The sequence below is a fragment of the Phycodurus eques genome, chromosome 3 (genome assembly GCF_024500275.1).
Source record: "Phycodurus eques isolate BA_2022a chromosome 3, UOR_Pequ_1.1, whole genome shotgun sequence".
NCBI classification, from domain to species: Eukaryota; Metazoa; Chordata; class Actinopteri; order Syngnathiformes; family Syngnathidae; genus Phycodurus; species Phycodurus eques.
In genome coordinates, this window is record NC_084527.1 from 21,219,274 (window position 1) to 21,237,346 (window position 18,073).

The following is an 18,073-nucleotide window of genomic DNA, read 5'->3' on the forward strand; positions in this document are numbered from 1 at the left end:
CTGGGATAGGCTCCAGCAGCCCGCGACCCTAGTGAGGATAAAGCGGTACAGAAAATGGATGGATGGAAGAAAATTATGGACATTTTTCACGTATTATTTCAATTCAAAATTGTCAAAAAAAATGCTTCAAGATTTTGCACTTTTCATATACATTATTTTAAAAATTAAAAAAATGTTTCCACACGACTTTTTAAAATAAATTTAATTTAAAATTGTAAGATGTTTTTTTTTAAATTAAAAGTTGAACGTTAAAAGTACAGCAGTACCTTAAGAGTCATCTGGCGAAGCTTTTCAAGATTCAAGCTGTTGCTCAAGAGATTTTTTGCTGTGTCTTGTGAGCAAAAATTCGAGATACGAGTGCGAGAAGGTGGCAGCGAAGTTTCAAAAAGTGGCCAAATACTTGTTTCAAGCAGTTTATTGCCACTCCCAGTTGAAGTTCACTGACAAACTAAAAATAAAACAAAGAGAATTACACATTGTGTATTTAAAACAACCACATAGCTTTGCCTTCGGTAAGTACACTAGCTTAATGCTCACACACAAAGCAAAACACCATAGAGAGGCTAATGAATAGCAGCAATGCTGGTAGTTATAAGCCTCTAAGCAAACGGACATTTGAACACAAACGGTGGAATAACATATGCAGACAGACAATATTACAATACTCATAGGAATATATTCTTTATCCTTTGCGAAAAAAAACAACTAATACAGTTTTACTGAGGCTAACTTAGGAATCGACTGTCTCCATGTATATTTATGTCTGTATTTTACTGCCCCTTGGTGGCCACAGCAAGCACACCAGAAAGAGCAACACAATGTATCTAATGTATTCTGTATAATGATGGCTGTTTAAGTGTTAATGTAAATTTTCATGTTCCAGACAATGGAAGTAACATCTACAGGAAACCTCCCATCTACAGAAGAGGTCCGTTGATCACCTGTCAGTCATTAGCTCTTAGCGTCATGAGCTAGTTCTACTTCATGCTATGTGTGCGCGTTGCAGGCGCGTCGTCGTCAGCGCTCCCTGCAGGGAAGCACTTGGAGGATCTCATCATAGAGTCGTCAAAGTTTCCTGCCGCTGAGCCTCCAAATCCAAACGCTCCCTCCAAGATCGAGACGGAACATTGGCCCTGCCCCCCGTCCGCCGCCGTCTTTGGTATGATGCAAACTCTGTTCTCCTTGTCACCTTGTCTCCTCCTCTTGATTCCTCTCCTGTCTCCCTTCCTTGTTCTTGTCCTTATCCGGTTCCCCTGCTTCTTTCTTCTCCTTATGACATCACCATTTCAAACCATTCCAACTTCAACATATTCAAAAAAATTCTGGACACGTTGGACATTATTTTCCAAATTTGAAAAAAAAAAAAAACAGTTTTCCCTGAATTCAAAATTTCTCACCCCAAAACTCTTTCTAAATATATTAAATAAGGTTGAAGATAAGTGTTGAAAACGTGCAAAGACTGAGAGCAATATAGTACTGAATTGTTGAGATATAGCTTAAAACTCTTTTTCACCATCTCAGTTGTCTGGATTTTTTTGGCTGGGGCTATAATGGGGTCGCACTGACGTTACCAGGGAATAGCCCACCCCCACTATACAAACACCAAGAGCCCTTATTCCATGCGGTGGCCAGTTTACGGAATTGCCACTTCCTTATTCATAATAACTTGGCCCAGTTCCACCAGTATAGCATAGAGTTAGCCATCAAACTATTATTTTTTTCTTTCCTGAAGTGTAATGAGTTTTGTGTTATTTGGGCTACAGTGTCTCTACTGTCTCCCCTCACACGCGTTGCATTGCGAGGCAACGGCAAACTGGACGGGATCCAGCACCGCGCCAGCCAGCTTGCCAGCAGTTAGACTAGCCACTGGAGGTCTCGCGCAACAGCGTTAAGGTTGTCAGCCACACAGTTGCCAGCTGCAACGTTGCGGGGCGAGGAGGAGGCGGCAAAAACTGTGGACACGGGGGACCCACAGGGACCGTGGCGCATGCACTGCTGTGGCCGCATATGGTGCACCCTTCGGGGGCCAGAGCAGCTCGACGCCCGTTGAATTTCAACGGGGGCGAAGTGTGGGGTGGAATGTCCCGGCGGCGCAACCGCTGGTCAATACACCAGGGCTCAGAAGCTGCCTCTCTGCAACCTGTGAGAGCGTGTGCAATGTACATCGCTGGGAATTCTCCTCTTCCCGCTTCGGAGCCATGAAAGAAGCCACATATTTGATTGACAGCTGAAGGTTCCAGGGATTACGTGTGCTTTGCGGTTTCGCTGGGACCGCAAGCAAGGCTACGACCTACAGCACCTCAATGCGAAAATACAAAAGACGAGTGCAACAAATACGAAACTGGCTGATCTGATAGCAAAAATATTGCTTAAACGTTAAGAGTAGCAATAGAGGATGTCCGCTCCAGAAGTGGGTGGGATAGCCAAATATTGTACTCAAATAAGAATAGTGTTACTTGACAATAATGTGTCTCAAGTAAAAAGTAGTACTCCCAAAAAATACTTGAGTAAAAAGTACACAGTGAAATAATTACTAAAGTACTGAGTAAATAATAAAAAATAAAGAAATAAAAAAACAACAAAAACGTTTGCAATTTAATGCACGGTGGTTTCTCAAGTTATAAGTGAGCTGAAATATCGACGTTTGGGCAGACAGTGCCAGACAAATACTACAATACATGAAAGCTGTTATTTTTGTTCGTCTAAATGTAAACAAGAGGAGCTCGCCGTTGCCTTCATGGTAACGTAGGCACGGCAATCAGCCGCGCTGGCTTATCTCGTGTTAATACCTATGCCTAAGAAGCCCAATAGAAGACATTGTGTGAGGTCATGTGACTTTCTTGTGTGGTTTGATTGGAGAACTAGACTTAAATGTCACTAGCGCTTAAATTAGATTGGTGCAAACAGCGCCCGATGCGGAAGTCTAAGTCATAGTCTCGTGCACGAAATAGTTGATAAGCAATAATTCATAAATAAAAATAGCGAGCAACATTTAGATCATTGTAACGGAGTAAAAGTACAGTTAGCGCTAGCTGCCAGCGTTCAAGGAGTATGAAACAGCCTATGACTTTTATTTAATTATTATTATTAATATTTTTACTGCTACTTCCAGTGCCTTTTAATTGCCCCTTCAGGGATGAATGAAGTGATTGAATTGAATTCTTTCCTCGGTTCCTCTCTTTGATTCCTCTTATCCTGCTGCCTTGCTACTCTTCTCTCAGAGAAGGAGACGGCATATCGTCGGAGTGAGGGTAAGCAAGATGAAGAGGAGGAAGACGAGGAGGGCGATCAGGTTTGGGGTTTGCGAGCTCTTCACAGGCAGGAACTCAACAAGGTGGGAAAGGGCGGAGCGCTATGTGATGATGTCAAGTGTGTGTGTGTGTCTGTGTATCTGATGACATAACTGTTATTGACTTCAGATTCAGTCCAACCTGGGAAGGATCATCCTGAAGGAGGAGCTGGACAAGTCAACCGCTCCCATGAGGAGGAAAACTCGCTCGCTACCGGACCGCAGCCAGAATGCAGGTATGAAGACGTCATCAAGCCAAACTTCCTGTTTAAAGAATCTTTGCACAGTAGTAGCTTGATTGACGAGTGTCCCAACTTTTGAATTTTTCCAGTTACAAGTCAAGGTATCAGGATACCTGTCTGAGTTATAACAAATGATTAAAACAAATAAAATAAACATTTAATAGTCCAGCAAGTTTGAGCTGGCGGCATCTGGTCATCATGTTAAGGACGGTACATACTGAACACTCGATTCAAGATGTAAATGACTGACGTGATGGTTTGTTTAGTTGCCCTTGGTCTATCTGTGATGAACCTAAACGCCTCATCGCCACTTCCTGTCTTCTCTGCAGGCGCTACCACGTTCAGCTCTGTTTGTTTCCCAGCATCTGGGGCAGGCCTGGCCAGGGTGAGTGTGTGTGCGATACATTAGTGTGGTGCTCAGGTGCTGAGCGGTGCGTTGGTGTTCTTCTCAATTCCAGTTGCAATCTACAGAATTCAGCCCATCAAAGAAGGCCGCCTCAGGTACCCCCCGGGGTGCTTCGAAGCCCACGTGCTGCGTTCAAGTGCCCTAATGTGTGTGCGTGTGTTGTGTGTGTGTGTGTGTGTCTCCCGCAGGTGTTCAGGTAGTGTGTGTCTTCATCATTGTGCGGTGTGTTGGCCATGTTGTGGTGATGTTTGTGTGTTTGTGTGTTAGAACGGCGACGCCGCAATGGACCGAGGCCGCTCACTGCCCAGCGTGCTCGAGCTCAAGGTAAACATGGGGCTCTATGATAATATTACACAGGTGGGCGTGTCCTGAGTGGTCACTATGACAGCGCTCGTTATTCTGCTTTATCAGACTTACCCGTATGAGATGCTGGTGGTCAGCCACAGAGGACGTAGTAAACTTCCTCCAGGCGTCGACAGAACGCAACTGGAGGTAAAGTTAATTACTGATAAAATGCTAACATGCTAAGTAAGACAGGAACCCAAGTAGAGAAAGCGCCAATGTAACAGATTTTACATTTGCAGGTACTATTTGTCATGACAATTGCTAACACATGCTACATTACCATATAGCAAGATAACAAGCTGAGTACAAAAGACATTGATGAGGATTTTACATCTTGGCCTATTTTCAGGTTGTATTACTAATGGCAAATCCTAAATCCTATGCTAACATATATCAAGACATCAACCCCGTGTAACAAAAGTGTTAAAGCAGATCTATAAGTATTTTACATCTTGCCCCGTATTCAGTGACTGACTGATTGGTATGCAGGACAGTGGTTTCACTAGCCACACTGGGCAACAACAAAAACACCCTATCGTTGACCACCCCCAGGGAACACACCCGCTGAGGCATAAATAGAGGGATTCCACGCTGAAAATTTTGAACTAAGGAGGCCTTTTGGGTTAAAGGTGAAACATCTTCAACAAACAAGCACAGTCCAGTTGCTTTGATGCAACCTTTGCGTAATATTAATGACAATTGCTAAACCGCTAACATGTGCGATGCTAACATATAGCAAGATAGCAACCTGTGTAACGAAGATGCTGAAGCAAATTCAGAAATACATCTTGGCCTGTATTCAGGTACTTTACTATTTATAATGAAAATTGATTAAAAGCTAACATGCTATGCCAACATATAGCAAGATGGCAAACTGAGTAATGAAGGCGCCAAAGCCGATCAATAATTTTTATAATGGTTAAGGTAACCCTTGTGTTAAGGTACTATTTTTAATGACAATTGCTAAAATGCTAGACTGCAAATGCATGATAAGCTAAAGTTAATAAGTGTTGTGTGTGCGTACAGAGACATCTGTCACAGGAAGAGTTCGTCAGCGTGTTCGCGATGACGCCGGATGAGTTTGAGCATCTTTCTCTTTGGAGGCGAAACAACCTCAAAAAGAGGGCATGTCTCTTCTGACTGCACACCCACGCTGCTGGAGACGCGCCCTATCTACATAAGCTAAAGCGCTGATAGAGAAGCTAACATTAGCTTTAGCCATCACTGCTAAACCATGTTGAGCAGGCACCACAAATGTTGTTTACAACTCTGGGGGAAAAAAGAGCTATTGGTGAGGCTGATATTAGCGATAGGACAACAATGCTGATATGATTGCTAAAATATGTTGGGCAGTTGCCACAAACACTGTGGATTCCAACTAAGAAAGCTACAAGTGACGCTAATATTAGCATTAGTGTGACAATGCTAATAGCTATAATGTGAAGAACTTGTAGTGAAGCTAACATTAGCAGTGATTGCTAAAATGCTATGGTGAAGTTCAATCTACTCTTAATGAATGTTCTAAAAGACACACGGTGATTTCATCTTCTGACGGCTACTGTCCAGCTCTCGGTTAGCATTCAGTTTATCTTAGGTTAGCATACTGACCGGGAAAAAAGGTGAAATCGGCTGAGAGGAAGTCATCTGCTTGTTTTGGATTAATGCAGGCGCAGACTGATGACATCACGTTCAGCCATTTTGCATCCTTTGCTGAGGGAGTCGTCACCAATTTGTATGATGACGACATTTTAGATATAACTTCACAAAAAAAGAGATTAGCTTTGTTTTGATAGTTTTGGAGTAAATATAAGTCACCAACTAAATGTTTGTTGTTTTAATTTCTAATTTTGGATGTTTTTGAAAATTATGATGAATTTTGTGTTACACGGCTGCTGCATGCACGATCTTAACGTGATATGATCAATAACTAATCAGCATTGAATGTGTGTGCTCTCAGCTCATTTACATATATTATCTATAAGGAAATTACAGAGTCGTGCTGTTGTTTCTTACTGTATGTGGATGATGAATGTGATGTGAATGATGAACAATAAAACTTTACATTTGTCAAACTCTACTTTAAGACATTTAGATAAAAACAACTTTATTGATAAAAAGTAATGATAGGTGTTTTTAGGTTGAAGTGCACGCACACACATACTGATCGTGACAAATGTCTCATGCGTGTCAACCCATTCAAGTCTTAAACTACTGTGAAAGTACCTAAGCCTAAAAGTAAAAATAAATACACATAATTTGTGTTACTTTACGTGTGTACGTGTCACAGTTATGTGATCTGAAACGGTGATTCTCAACTGGTGGGTGCCCAAAAGTGGTATCTAAAGATAATATCAAATATTCATAAGAGAAAGCCACATGGCCACGTTACCCAGTTCCGTGTACCCATGGTCACGTGGACACAGTCATGTTGTGACATGGTCACATCGTCATATGGCCAACCGAGCACATGGTCATATGGCCACATGGTCAAATAGTCCTGTCGTCACATGATCCCTTGCATGGTGTCAGGCAGCAGCTTTGGTCTCCCATTCCTGTGGAAACAACAATCACTTGTCACCATGGCAACACACTAGCAACTTTATGATTAGTATTATATATTATTTAACAAGACGAGAGTGTTATGAATCTGCAGAAGCAAAAGCAACAAAAGAAGCTGAAGCAGAGGAAAGTGAGCAGGTGGATGCTGACCTTCCTCCTCTGGAAAACCTTCCCGTGTTCGATAAAGAGCGCAGATGGAGTTCTTCTCAGCGAGGTCTTCACGGATGCTGTACGGCGCAGGAGAGGGTTCAGGAGACTGGCCTGGACCAGGGAATAACAGGAGAGAACATCAGAAACTAGCAAGGACCAGGGAAAACCAAGAGACAACCACAGGGATCCCAGCATGGAAGAAAAAAGATGATTTGGGGGGGGGGGGGGGCTTGTGAACAGAGTTTCCCATCAAAAACTATTCATCAACAGGGGGTTAGAGGGGTGGGGCATTTGTGTGGGGGAGGCAGGTTACAAGAAGCAAGCGGAGCGAGCAAGTGGAAACCAGTATGGACCACGAAAGTCCAATAAAAACCAGGAGAAACCAATAGAGACTAGAAAACGTCCTGTTTGAAGACTTGAAAACATACTAAAACTAACAGACCGAGCTCCATTACAGATGATTGGATACCATCAACATGTGATTGGGAAGCATCATATTAGAATGCGGGAGGGCCTGAAAGAGTTGTTTCCTGATTGGCCGGCGTGCTTGTCAGTCACCTGCGCCCGCTCGCTGCACATGGCGAGCGACTGTCTGAAGGACGAGCGTTTGTTCTGATTGGTCTCCGACACCAGGTTAGCCTCAGAACCTGCCCTCATGGCGACACCTTTCCTGCCAGTTAGATCCAACTTCTGAATGCCACGTGGCGCCACTTCAGACCACTTTCTGTCTGGAACACGAACACAAACACGAACACACACACACACACAAGAGCTAAGTATAAGCTAGTTGTTGTGGCTAAGCGTGCTAACTCACTTTTTGCTAATGCAAACCCCTGCAAGGTCAAACCTGCAAGAATTTTACGACACGTTAGCTCTGCTAACACCCGTTGTAAGCTAGTGGCTTATGCTAAGTGTGCTAACTCACTTTATTTAGCAAGTGAGTTAGCATGCTTAGCATGCAGCTAATGCTAACCTCTGTGAAGTCAAACATGCAAGAATTTGTGACACTGATAGCAACTGATGCTACGTTAGTAGCTAATATTTAGCATACTTAGCACACAAATACAAACAGACACAAAAGCTAAGTAAGCTAGTTGTTGTGGCTAAGCGTGCTAACTCACTTTGTGCTAATGCAAACCCCTGCAAAGTCAAACCTGCAAGGATTTTACGACACGTTAGCTCTGTTAACACCTGTTGTAAGATAGTGGCTTATGCTAAGTGTGCTAACTCCCTTTATTTAGCAAGTGAGTTAGCATGCAGCTAATGCTAACCTCTGTGATGTCAAACATGCAAGAATTTGTGACACTGATAGCAACTGATGCTGAGTTAGTAGCTAATACTTAGCATGCTAACCCTAGCATATGTGAAGTAAAACGTAAGAATTTGAGACATGTCGCTCTGCTAACAGCCAATACTAAGCTACTGGCTGATGCTAAAATAAATAAAACTGATGCTAAGATAGACGTTTGCTAACTCACTGAGGCTGCTGAAAGTAGTGTCGGTGTGGGTCACAAACACACACACACACACATTTGTGCTAATGAGCTATGTAAGCTTATCTTAGGGATGCTAAATTAGAGGGTTATGCTATATGTGTTGTCGCAGCAGTGTGCTACCGTTGCGCTAATGATGCAACTAATGCTGACCTCTGTTTACTCAAACAAGCGAGAATTGCAACACATTGGCTCTGTTAGCTAGTAGGGTTAAGTTAGCGGCCAACGCTAATCTAGCTGCGTGCTAACTCACGGTGGCTGCTGAAGGCATTGTTGGTGTAGATCACGTCAGCATTCTGAGAGTTGTGAAGCTGTCAGACGACACGAGAAGGCGTCAATCGGCAAGGTGAAACGTTGACAAGCAAGATGGGTCGTACCATGTGCTCTAGCATGGGGGAGTTGGAGTAGACCGGTTGTGGCTGTGGGGTGGCGTGGAAGGGCTGGTCCATGTACGTGTTCAGGGTGTGTCTGCTGAGAAGGCAAACATCAAAACAAGTCGGTTCTTTTGTTTGTTTTTGTTTTTTGGTCATGGGTCACCATGGCAATGCTCACTGATATAAAGGTGTGTGTGAGATGCTGCGCATTGTTGTATTGACAGATTGCAATAATAGTGCGAGCAAGGGTTTCTATGTGGTATAATTGTGTATTTAGTATAATAAATAATTAGCAAATTAATTTATTGAAAAATGGCGGCACGGTGGACGACATGTTAGGACACCTGCCTCACAGTTCTGAGGACCTGCGTTCAAATCCGGCTTTGCCTGTGTGGTGTTTGCATGTTCTCCCCGTGCCTGCATGGGTTTTCTCCAGGTACTCTGGTTTCCTCCCACATCCCAAAAACATGCATGGTAGGTTAATAGAGGACTCTAAATTGCCCGTAGGTGTGAATGTGAGTGCGATGGTTGTTTATATGTGCCCTGCGATTGGCTGGCGAGTGCAGTCTACCTTTCGCCCAAAGCCAGCTGGGATAGGCTCCAGCACACCGTGACCCTGAACAGGATAAGCGCTATTGAGAATGGATGGATGGTTAATGGAAAAAAATATCTAATTAGTAAAATAAATGAAAATACTGAGCTGGGGTTAGTTGAATTTGATTTAAACAATTTTAAATTAAAAAAATAATTCCCCCTGTGTGCCCTGCGATTGGCTGGCAACCAGTTCAGGGTGAGGAGAAGCGGCTCAGAAAATGGATGGATGGAATTCCCCTTGTTGATAAAAAAATGTATAATTAGTTCCACTGAGGCGGCACGGTCGAAAAAAACTGGCATGATCAGTTAGAAAAATAGTTTGATTGGGTACTAAAATTTGAAGGCTAAGGATAATGAGGTCCACGCATCACCAAGGCAACCCTGCCCGACCTACCTTAAGTGTGCGTGCTGCTGCGTCTTGTCATCATGGTAACCGGCCGCCGCGTCCTTCAGGAGGCGCGTCCATTGCCGCTTCTCGTCTGCCGAGCTCACCTACGAGCGCGTCACGCATGTGTCACCTACTTCCCGTTTCCCTAACTTCCTGTTCGGCGGCCGCCGCTCACCTCCAGCACGGCCAGCTGCTCGCCGAGTACGCTCAGGGCGATCCTGTGTGGGTATTTGCCGTCGGCCGCCGCTTTCACCTCGCAGTCTCGCAGCTGCATTGTGTATTGAGGAGAGTGAGCCCGTGTCCGTTGGGTCTCTTCCTCATCCCCATCCTTTGCAAACATGTTGAGAACTCCCGCCTCCACCTGACAAAGGAGACTCTGCCACTGACAGTTCATCAGCACGCTCACCACACCTGACAAACAAGGCATGCAAATCAAATCAAATCAAATAAAATGGACTTAAAACAATCTAATTAAGCAACATGAAATCAAATAAAATGAAATTAAAATGAGTTGATTTTTTTTTAAATGATACAAAATCTTTCCTCGTGGTGGTTTTAAAATTAATCAAATAAATAATATTGTGAAACTAAAAATTATCTCTTAAAATTCACATACTTTTACAAGAAAAAACAGACTAAAATTTAAATCCAGTATTTGTAAATGAAAATAAAAATTATTTCGTATATATATATATATATATATATATATATATATATATATATGTGTGTATATATATATATTTTTTTATATATATATTTTAATATATTTTTAATATATATATATATATATATATATATATTAAAAGAAAATACAGTTAAAATGTTGTGAATCAGGATTCATTTCTTGGTGTAAAACAAAAAATTAAGTTTTAAAAACAAAAAGTTACAAATATATAGAAATAAAAATAGAATCGAAGAAGAAGTGACTTCTGGCTTTTCCCCTGTCAAGGTTTACTGTAATTAAATACATTGAAATTATATATTTTTTAAATCCCCGGTGATTTAAGAAAAAAAAATTGTTAAATAAATGCACAAACATTTGCGGTGCATACAGAGCATTCCCCCGCCCCCCACCTTGGCTACTCCGAACACATCTCCATCTTGCTGGCACCAGCCTACAGCCCAATGGGGACATAGACCAAGCCCACAGTCAGAAGTGTCAGTGTGTGGCCCACTGATGCAGCCTCTGCACTCCGAAGTGCACACTTCCAGTGCTCAGATTGGCAACTATCCAGGGATGCAGCTAAGAAAGAAGGAGAAGTGAACATGGAAGAATACACTTCATCCGTCCTAGGCTTAATCTCTAAATGTGCTGATTATGTCTCTACCACCAAGAAGATTCCTGTCCACCCGTACCAGAAGCCCAGGTTGAATGCAGAGGTGAGAGCACTGATGAAGGCTAGAGATGCTGCTTTCAGGGCATGTGACGCATCAGCACTTGGGGCAGCAAGAAGAGAGCAAGTTGCGGGCATCAGGAAGGCTAAAGAAGCCCATGCACAAAGAAAATCCAAGGCCACTTCACTTTCAATAACGCTCGGAGCATGTGGAAAGGCATCAAGTGTATCACAAATTACAACACCAAGGATGCACATTGCACAAAGCCCAGAAGACCCTTCCCTGACAGATTCCCTCAACCACATCACCTCCACCCCCCAGCGTCAGACTCACACCACCACCCGATGACACGTCCCTCAGTTTAACCCCAGAAGACATGAGGAAGACCCGGCAAAGGATTAACCCACGCAAGGCTGCAAATCCTGATAACATCCCAGGGCGGGTACTCAAAGACTAACTACTAACAGATATTTTTAACACATTTAGCACAACAGAGTAGCAGCAGTGGAAGTGGTCTCCAGCTACAAGAACCTTGGAGTCCACCCTTCCAAGGACTTCACCTAGAGCCGGGGTACCGGACTCCATGATACGGTCTGTTCGGTCCCTGTGTGACCGGTGTCAGAGTTTGGTCTGCATTGCCGGAAGTAAGTCAGATTCGTTTCCAGTGAGAGTTGGACTCCGCCAAGGAGTCCAACTCTTTGCCTTGTCACTGATTCTGTTCATTATCTTTATGGACAGAATTTCTAGGCGCAGCTGGGGTGTTGAGGGGCTCCGGTTTGCAGATGATATGGTTCTGATGGCTTCATCAAGCCGTGATCACCAAATCTCGCTGGAACGGTTCGCAGTCGAGTGTGAAGCGGCAGGGATTAAAATCAGCACCTCCAAATCTGAGGCGATGGTCCTCAGTAGGAAAAGGGTGGAGTGCTCTCTCCGGGCCGGGGAGGAGATCCTGCCCCAAGTGGAGGAGTTCAAGTATCTCAGGGTCTTGTTCACATGTGAGGAAAGAAGACTCTGTATCGGTCTCTCGTGGTGAAGAAGGAGTTGAGCCGAATTGCTGAACCGAAAGGCAAAGCTCTCGAGTTACCTGTCGATCTACGTTCCTACCCTCACCTATGGTCACGAGCTGTGGGTCGTGGCCGAAAGAACAAGATCGTGGATACAATAGGGTTGGGAATCTCTGGCACGAGGCCAATTCGATACATCTTTAGATACACAGGTAGCGATTCGATTCAAAATCGATATATTTTCGGGCGGAACGATTTGATACGATTCGATTCAGTATGGGAGCGATACGATTTTCGATTCGATTCGGTACAGAAAAGGTGATAGTTAACATTTGCACGTGCTAATCATAAAGAACCTTGACTTGACTTCTATAAAATTCTATAAAATGACATTTGTCTAATCTTATTTGCAAACATGTACAGTAAAAGACCACTTAACCCTGAGCATTGTTGCTTTATGGCACTGTAAAAAAAAAAAAAAACATATATTTTAATATCTAATTATTTAAATAGACCACAACAATACAACAATTAATTTTGAAAATATTATCTTCTCAAACTCTGCACAAACAACATTTAACGAGCCATGGGAGGTCTCGCACACTGTGCCATTCAAGCTATGACCGCCACTGCACACACGCGTGTGCAGTTTTTTTCTTTCCATAGGGATCTTGAACCTGTCATTGCAAACAAAGGCTTTTGTACAAAGTATCCATCCATCCACTTTCTGAGCCGCTTATACTCACAAGGGTCACGGGAGTGCTGGAGCCTATCCCAGCGATCATCGGGCAGGAGGTGGGGTACTTCCTGAACTGGTTGCCAGCCAATCGCAGGGCACATATAAACAAACAACCATTTGCACTCACATTCACACCTAGGGGCAATTTAGAGACTTCAATTAACCTACCGTGCATGTTTTTGGGATGTGGGAGGAAACCGGAGTGCCCGGGGAAACGCCATGCAGGCACGGGGGAGAACATGCAAACTCCACACAGGTGGGGATTGAACCCCGGTCCTCAGGACTGTGAGGCAGATGCCCCAGCACGCCCGTGACCATAGTGAAGATAAGCGGAACAGAAAATGGATGGATGGAAATAAAAATGAAGCTGACAATGAAATTCAAAGTTAAATTGAAATTGACTTAAAATAAAAATAAAGAATACAATTGAAACTGAAAAAAAATAAAGGTGAAAGTAAAATAAAACAGTGAAATAAAATAGTACCTTTGTTCTTGTATTGTTGATGTGAAGGTTCTTGCTGGTTGATGGGTGTCAGGAGTGCACAAGACTGAAGAGACAAGCCAAAAAGTACTATAACAACTCTGCATGATGTTGACCACCATATATATATGGGGGGTCACACCACTTTCGGTTGGGCATAAAGGCCGGAGCGCCCACTTTGTGGCTCGCTCGACCGGCTCAGCCACAAGGTGGCGAGGACACATCACACCTTCCCCCCGCCGCAGGGCACACTCCCAGCGCCCCGACCTACCCGTACAGGTGCTTGGGCAGCTCACGGACGAAGCTCCGTTGGGAAGGGAATGGGCAGCGCACGTCTGCTCCGATCGTCCACCCACGGGCTTCGGCCACCCTGCACTTGGAACTCTTCATCTTTATTTTTTAATTCCTCCTTTTTCCGTCAAATCCACCTGTTCCACGTACGGACCGGACCGGCCAAACATTTGGGAGATCGACCAGCCTGCCTAAATTGTGTTCAGCGCAACGTAAATCCAACTCGCGGTCAACTAAAGTACAGATTGCTGCTGTGCATATTTGGGTTTAAATTAACAGGAACAGGAACCCCCAGCTCTATGCATTGTCACCGTGCATGCTCATTCCACCCTCACATTACAAGTCTGAAAAGAGACGTGGTGCCCCTTTACGTGATAAAATAATTTGATTTTAACTTAATAATAATTTTTCACTTAAAATAATTTGATTTTAACTTAAAATCATGCTAAACCAAAAGTAACGCAGGCGTCGCTACCGGCTTATTCTTTTCTTCTAAATTATAACATTTTTATCCAAACCAACATATATATCCAGGCATCCATCCATTTCTGTACTGCTTATCCTCACTAGGGTCACTGGCGTGCTGGAGCCTATCCCAGCTATCATCGGGCGAGAGGCGGGGTACACCCTGAACTGGTTGCCAGCCAATCGCAAGGCACATACAAACACACAACCATTCGCACTCACAGTCACACCTACCACACATGTTTTTGGGATGTTGGAGGAAACCTGGAGGTACCTGGAGAAAACCCACACAGGCACGAGGAGAACATGCAAACTTCACACAGGTGAGGCCGGGATTTGAACCTCGGTCCTCAGAACTGTGAGGCAGATGTGGTAACTAGTCTTCCCCCATGCCGCCTCTCTCTCTCTCTCTCTCTCTCTCTCTCTCTCTCTCTCTCTCTGTATATATATACATATATATTATTATACTGTTATATCATTTTGATTAACTTTTAATGTTTTTAATTAGTATTTAGAAGTATGTAGTAATTTGTTTATGTTTTGATTAACTTTTAATGTTTTTGATCACTTAGTGCTAGGTATTTAGGATGTAATAATGATGAGTAATTTTCCTTTTTTTTAATGTGATTAATAGTAGACTGTGTGATATAATCAAAAGGAGGGAGCTGAGTTGGAGAGTTGTATGTTTCACATATACCAAATATTACTTCTATTAGTTTATACAACCTTCACATGCTTTATTGTTCCATGTTGTGACTACTGGCTGTTTTTCGATAATGATAAGTGGAGTGTAGCTGGACAAAGATACTTGTTTTGCTTTCCTTTTCTTCTCTGTCTCCCTCACTTCTGTATAACGGAGGTGATTGTCTGCTTGGACTTCAGTAAGGGGTGACAACTCGTAAGACTTGTACCTTTTCCTCTCTTTGCAAAGACTTTTCTTTTTTCCTTGTCATAAAAACTCACAAAGACAAGATTCCTTCCTTACTTATTCTGTCAGAAAAAAGATGTGCCATAACAATATATAAAAACCTAAATAGTATGTATGCTTTGTGCGTCTCACCATGTGGGATGACAGCGGAGGTTCGATGCTGCTCCCACACGTGTTCTGATCTTCATCACCAACACTCAGCTCCTCGATCACCTATGACACACACACACACGCACGCACGTACACGTGCACCCACGCACGCACGCACATACACACGTATGCACACGCACACACACCCGCACACACAGACACACACTACTTTTCTGTTAGACATGGCTACAACCTGACTAAATGAAGTCAGGTTGTAGCCTGACTTCAAACTTCAACAACATTCCTTGGCACCAAGATGCCACAAGGTGGCGCTAAAGCAATACTTTATTTTAGACAGGGTTTTGGCCTGACCACAAAAACAGCAAAATGTGAGTTTTTCAGCGAATAATAATTGATAGCAAAAATACATTTTTACTTGTTCCTTGTGCAAATAAGTACATTTCAGAGTCTGTACTTTTTTACTTTTACTTAACTAAAGCAGTTGATTCAGTACTTTTCTTACAAGTGTATCCCCACAAATTCTCATTTTAGCATTCGCAATATTCAGACATTTGCAAACTTTGTGGGGTGGGATCCTAGCCTTTGTTATTTGCTGCAAACTCACCGATTTGCTGTTTTTGTTCTGAGTCCACAGCAATAAAAGTACTGCTTTACCGCCATCTAGCAGCATCTTGGGCCGAGGAACTACTGTATGTTGAAGTGAGTTGAGGAGCTTCACTGAGACAAACGTTGTGCTTATAATAGGCACTTATAATAGGCACTTATAACAGGCACTTATAATATATAGTGGATGTTAACTATAGAGTGGCACCTTGATTTAGGATTTCTCCAACTTATGAGTTTTTGGAGTTACAAGCCCCCCAATTTTTTTTTTGCTTTGAGTTAAAGTAAAAACTTTTAACTTGCGAGTGGCCACAACAAACATCCAGCCACAATCAGTTCACAAGGTTATTTCAGAGTGAAAATACTGGTGCGGTTATCTGTTGTGTTCTGCGCTCAGGTTTTCCTTTTTTGTGCAGGTACTTTGCCTAACTACATTTTCTAACCTTGGATCATCCTAAGAAAGATTTTGCTGAGAAGAAGAAGCGGATGACGTCTATTAAATTCAAGCTTGACATCCTGGGAATACATGAGCGAGGTGTGCTTGTAGTCGACTTGGCAAAGCAGAACGAGAGTACTTGTATGATAGGTACCGTATTGAAGCAGAAGGAGTCGATAAAGACTACAAAGCCAGCTACTAGCTCAATGCTAAAACACAATGCAAAAGGCCATAGATGGGCTAACAAATCTACCATCATTGTTATGGTGTTATAAACCTTTATATAACAGATATTTGAACACAAACGGCGCAGTTACACATGGTCACGAACTGTATATGAAGCTTTATATGACGACCACAGACCACATTTCATGACCAAGTTATACAGAAATGTAAGAAATTCCAAAGGTTTCACATACTTTTTCCTCCCATTGTAGGAAGGCAATACAACAATACTCACAGGCATACAGTGGTGCCTTGAGATAAGAGTTTAATTTGTTCTGCGACCACGCTCGTAACTCAACACACTTGTATGTCAGATCATCTTTCCCTATTAAAAAGAATGAAAATGTACTACAGCCTCCCCCCAAAAACAAAAAGGCACTCTATAATATTGTACCTTATAAAACATACAATAATAGCCAATTTAATGGAATGTAAAGAATTAAACAGTTTCTGCATCATCATTAGGTCATTGCTGCTATTTCTGGTGTGTGCGCGACTTGGCCAACTGGGGGCAGTATAATGCAGTCATTCAGACACAAACGGACAAACAAACTCACGCGGCGCCACTCGTCGGCCTGCTGGAAGCTGCTGTATCCCAGCACCAGGGTGTTGGCCCCAAGCAGCAGGAGCCTGAGTTGGTGCGGAATCTTCCGGTTGCTCTTCAACTTGTAGACCAGCTGGCAGCCTCGTAGGCTAAGCTGGAGATGAGGAAGGAGGTCCCGCGCACACTTGTAGCACTGAAACATACAATACATGCTGTAAAACAAACATAATTACACAAGCACCTACATGACTACAATTAATGAAATGAATTAAAAATAAATGTAATTGTATAATTAAAAATAAATAACTGTGAGTCAGAGTGAGTTTGTAAAAGTAAAGATTCATTTTAAACATGTGAAAATAATAAAAATAATTTTAATCTCCCCCTCAGAGCTGTAGTAAGAGTTCGATTTCTGCAACTTTTAAATATATTTAAATTTCTAGTCCCATTAAAATTTTACATAAGTGTGAAAGTTATTTTTTTACAGAGCTCTCAGTGCCATGAGGTATATTAGGCCACAATTGCAGTAATCTGTAGTTTTCACATGTGCGGGTGACCCCAGCACCTGATATTCCTACATGGTCTCCCATCCAAGTGCTAACCAGGACTTAACCTGCTTAGTTTCCAAGATCAGAGGCAATTGGACATTCTCAGGTGAAAGTTAGGGTTACTTTAGTCATTCATTCATTTCCCGGAACGCTTTTCACTAGAGTCGCTGCCGTGCCGGAGCCTATCCCAGCAAACTCTGGGCGAGAGGCGGGGTACACCCTAAATGGTCAGTAAGTATTTATGAACAATATCATTTTCCCCTCTGTGATAACAAAATAATTGATAATTAGCAAAATTATAATGAATTTATAGAAATAAATAACAGAATGGGCTAAAAATCTTAATAAAACAATTATAAAATTCCTCTGTTATTAAAATATGTATAATTCCTAAAAAATAATAAAAATAAAATAATAATAATAATAATAATAATGTGTTAGGGTGAATTTAATTTGTATGAATTTCAATTTCAAACAATCAATTCCATGAAAAAAAAACATTAAAAGGGCAAATTTTATCTAT

The 18,073-nt window shown here is 42.5% G+C and overlaps 2 protein-coding genes across 27 annotated transcripts in view; one reads left to right on the forward strand and one right to left on the reverse strand.

Moving 5' to 3' along the window:
- The window catches only part of LOC133400182 (dematin-like), an 18,953-nt gene extending 12,447 nt beyond the window's left edge, over window positions 1–6,506 (forward strand). Inside the window, exons 8-18 of one of the 23 annotated variants that reach the window (XR_009768300.1) lie at window positions 884–928; window positions 1,007–1,159; window positions 3,222–3,334; window positions 3,420–3,525; window positions 3,861–3,916; window positions 3,990–4,032; window positions 4,126–4,133; window positions 4,205–4,261; window positions 4,349–4,429; window positions 4,772–4,911; window positions 5,309–5,397. Coding sequence is in view for 14 of the 23 variants with exons in the window: in XM_061672573.1 (XP_061528557.1) it covers window positions 884–928; window positions 1,007–1,159; window positions 3,222–3,334; window positions 3,420–3,525; window positions 3,861–3,916; window positions 4,003–4,133; window positions 4,205–4,261; window positions 4,349–4,429; window positions 5,309–5,351 (785 nt within the window). In the remaining 9 variants the exon portion in view is untranslated. Of the gene's footprint in view, window positions 1–883; window positions 929–1,006; window positions 1,160–3,221; window positions 3,335–3,419; window positions 3,526–3,860; window positions 3,917–3,989; window positions 4,262–4,348; window positions 4,430–4,749; window positions 4,912–5,308 lie in introns of those variants that run through there. The other 22 variants (XR_009768298.1, XR_009768299.1, XM_061672575.1 and 19 more) reach the window with 22 other exon arrangements.
- Window positions 5,716–18,073, reverse strand: part of si:dkey-220o5.5 (actin filament-associated protein 1-like 2) — a 21,756-nt gene continuing 9,398 nt past the window's right edge. The window contains exons 6-16 of one of the 4 annotated variants that reach the window (XM_061672493.1): window positions 17,016–17,195; window positions 15,216–15,296; window positions 13,403–13,466; window positions 10,016–10,251; window positions 9,847–9,944; window positions 9,430–9,474; window positions 8,862–8,955; window positions 8,738–8,795; window positions 7,550–7,719; window positions 6,992–7,102; window positions 5,716–6,834 (exon numbers count right to left, since the gene is read on the reverse strand). In XM_061672493.1, the coding sequence (XP_061528477.1) occupies window positions 6,808–6,834; window positions 6,992–7,102; window positions 7,550–7,719; window positions 8,738–8,795; window positions 8,862–8,955; window positions 9,430–9,474; window positions 9,847–9,944; window positions 10,016–10,251; window positions 13,403–13,466; window positions 15,216–15,296; window positions 17,016–17,195 (1,164 nt within the window). In that variant the 3' untranslated portion in view covers window positions 5,716–6,807. Of the gene's footprint in view, window positions 6,835–6,991; window positions 7,103–7,549; window positions 7,720–8,737; window positions 8,796–8,861; window positions 8,956–9,429; window positions 9,475–9,846; window positions 9,945–10,015; window positions 10,252–13,402; window positions 13,467–15,215; window positions 15,297–17,015; window positions 17,196–18,073 lie in introns of those variants that run through there. The other 3 variants (XM_061672496.1, XM_061672494.1, XM_061672497.1) reach the window with 3 other exon arrangements.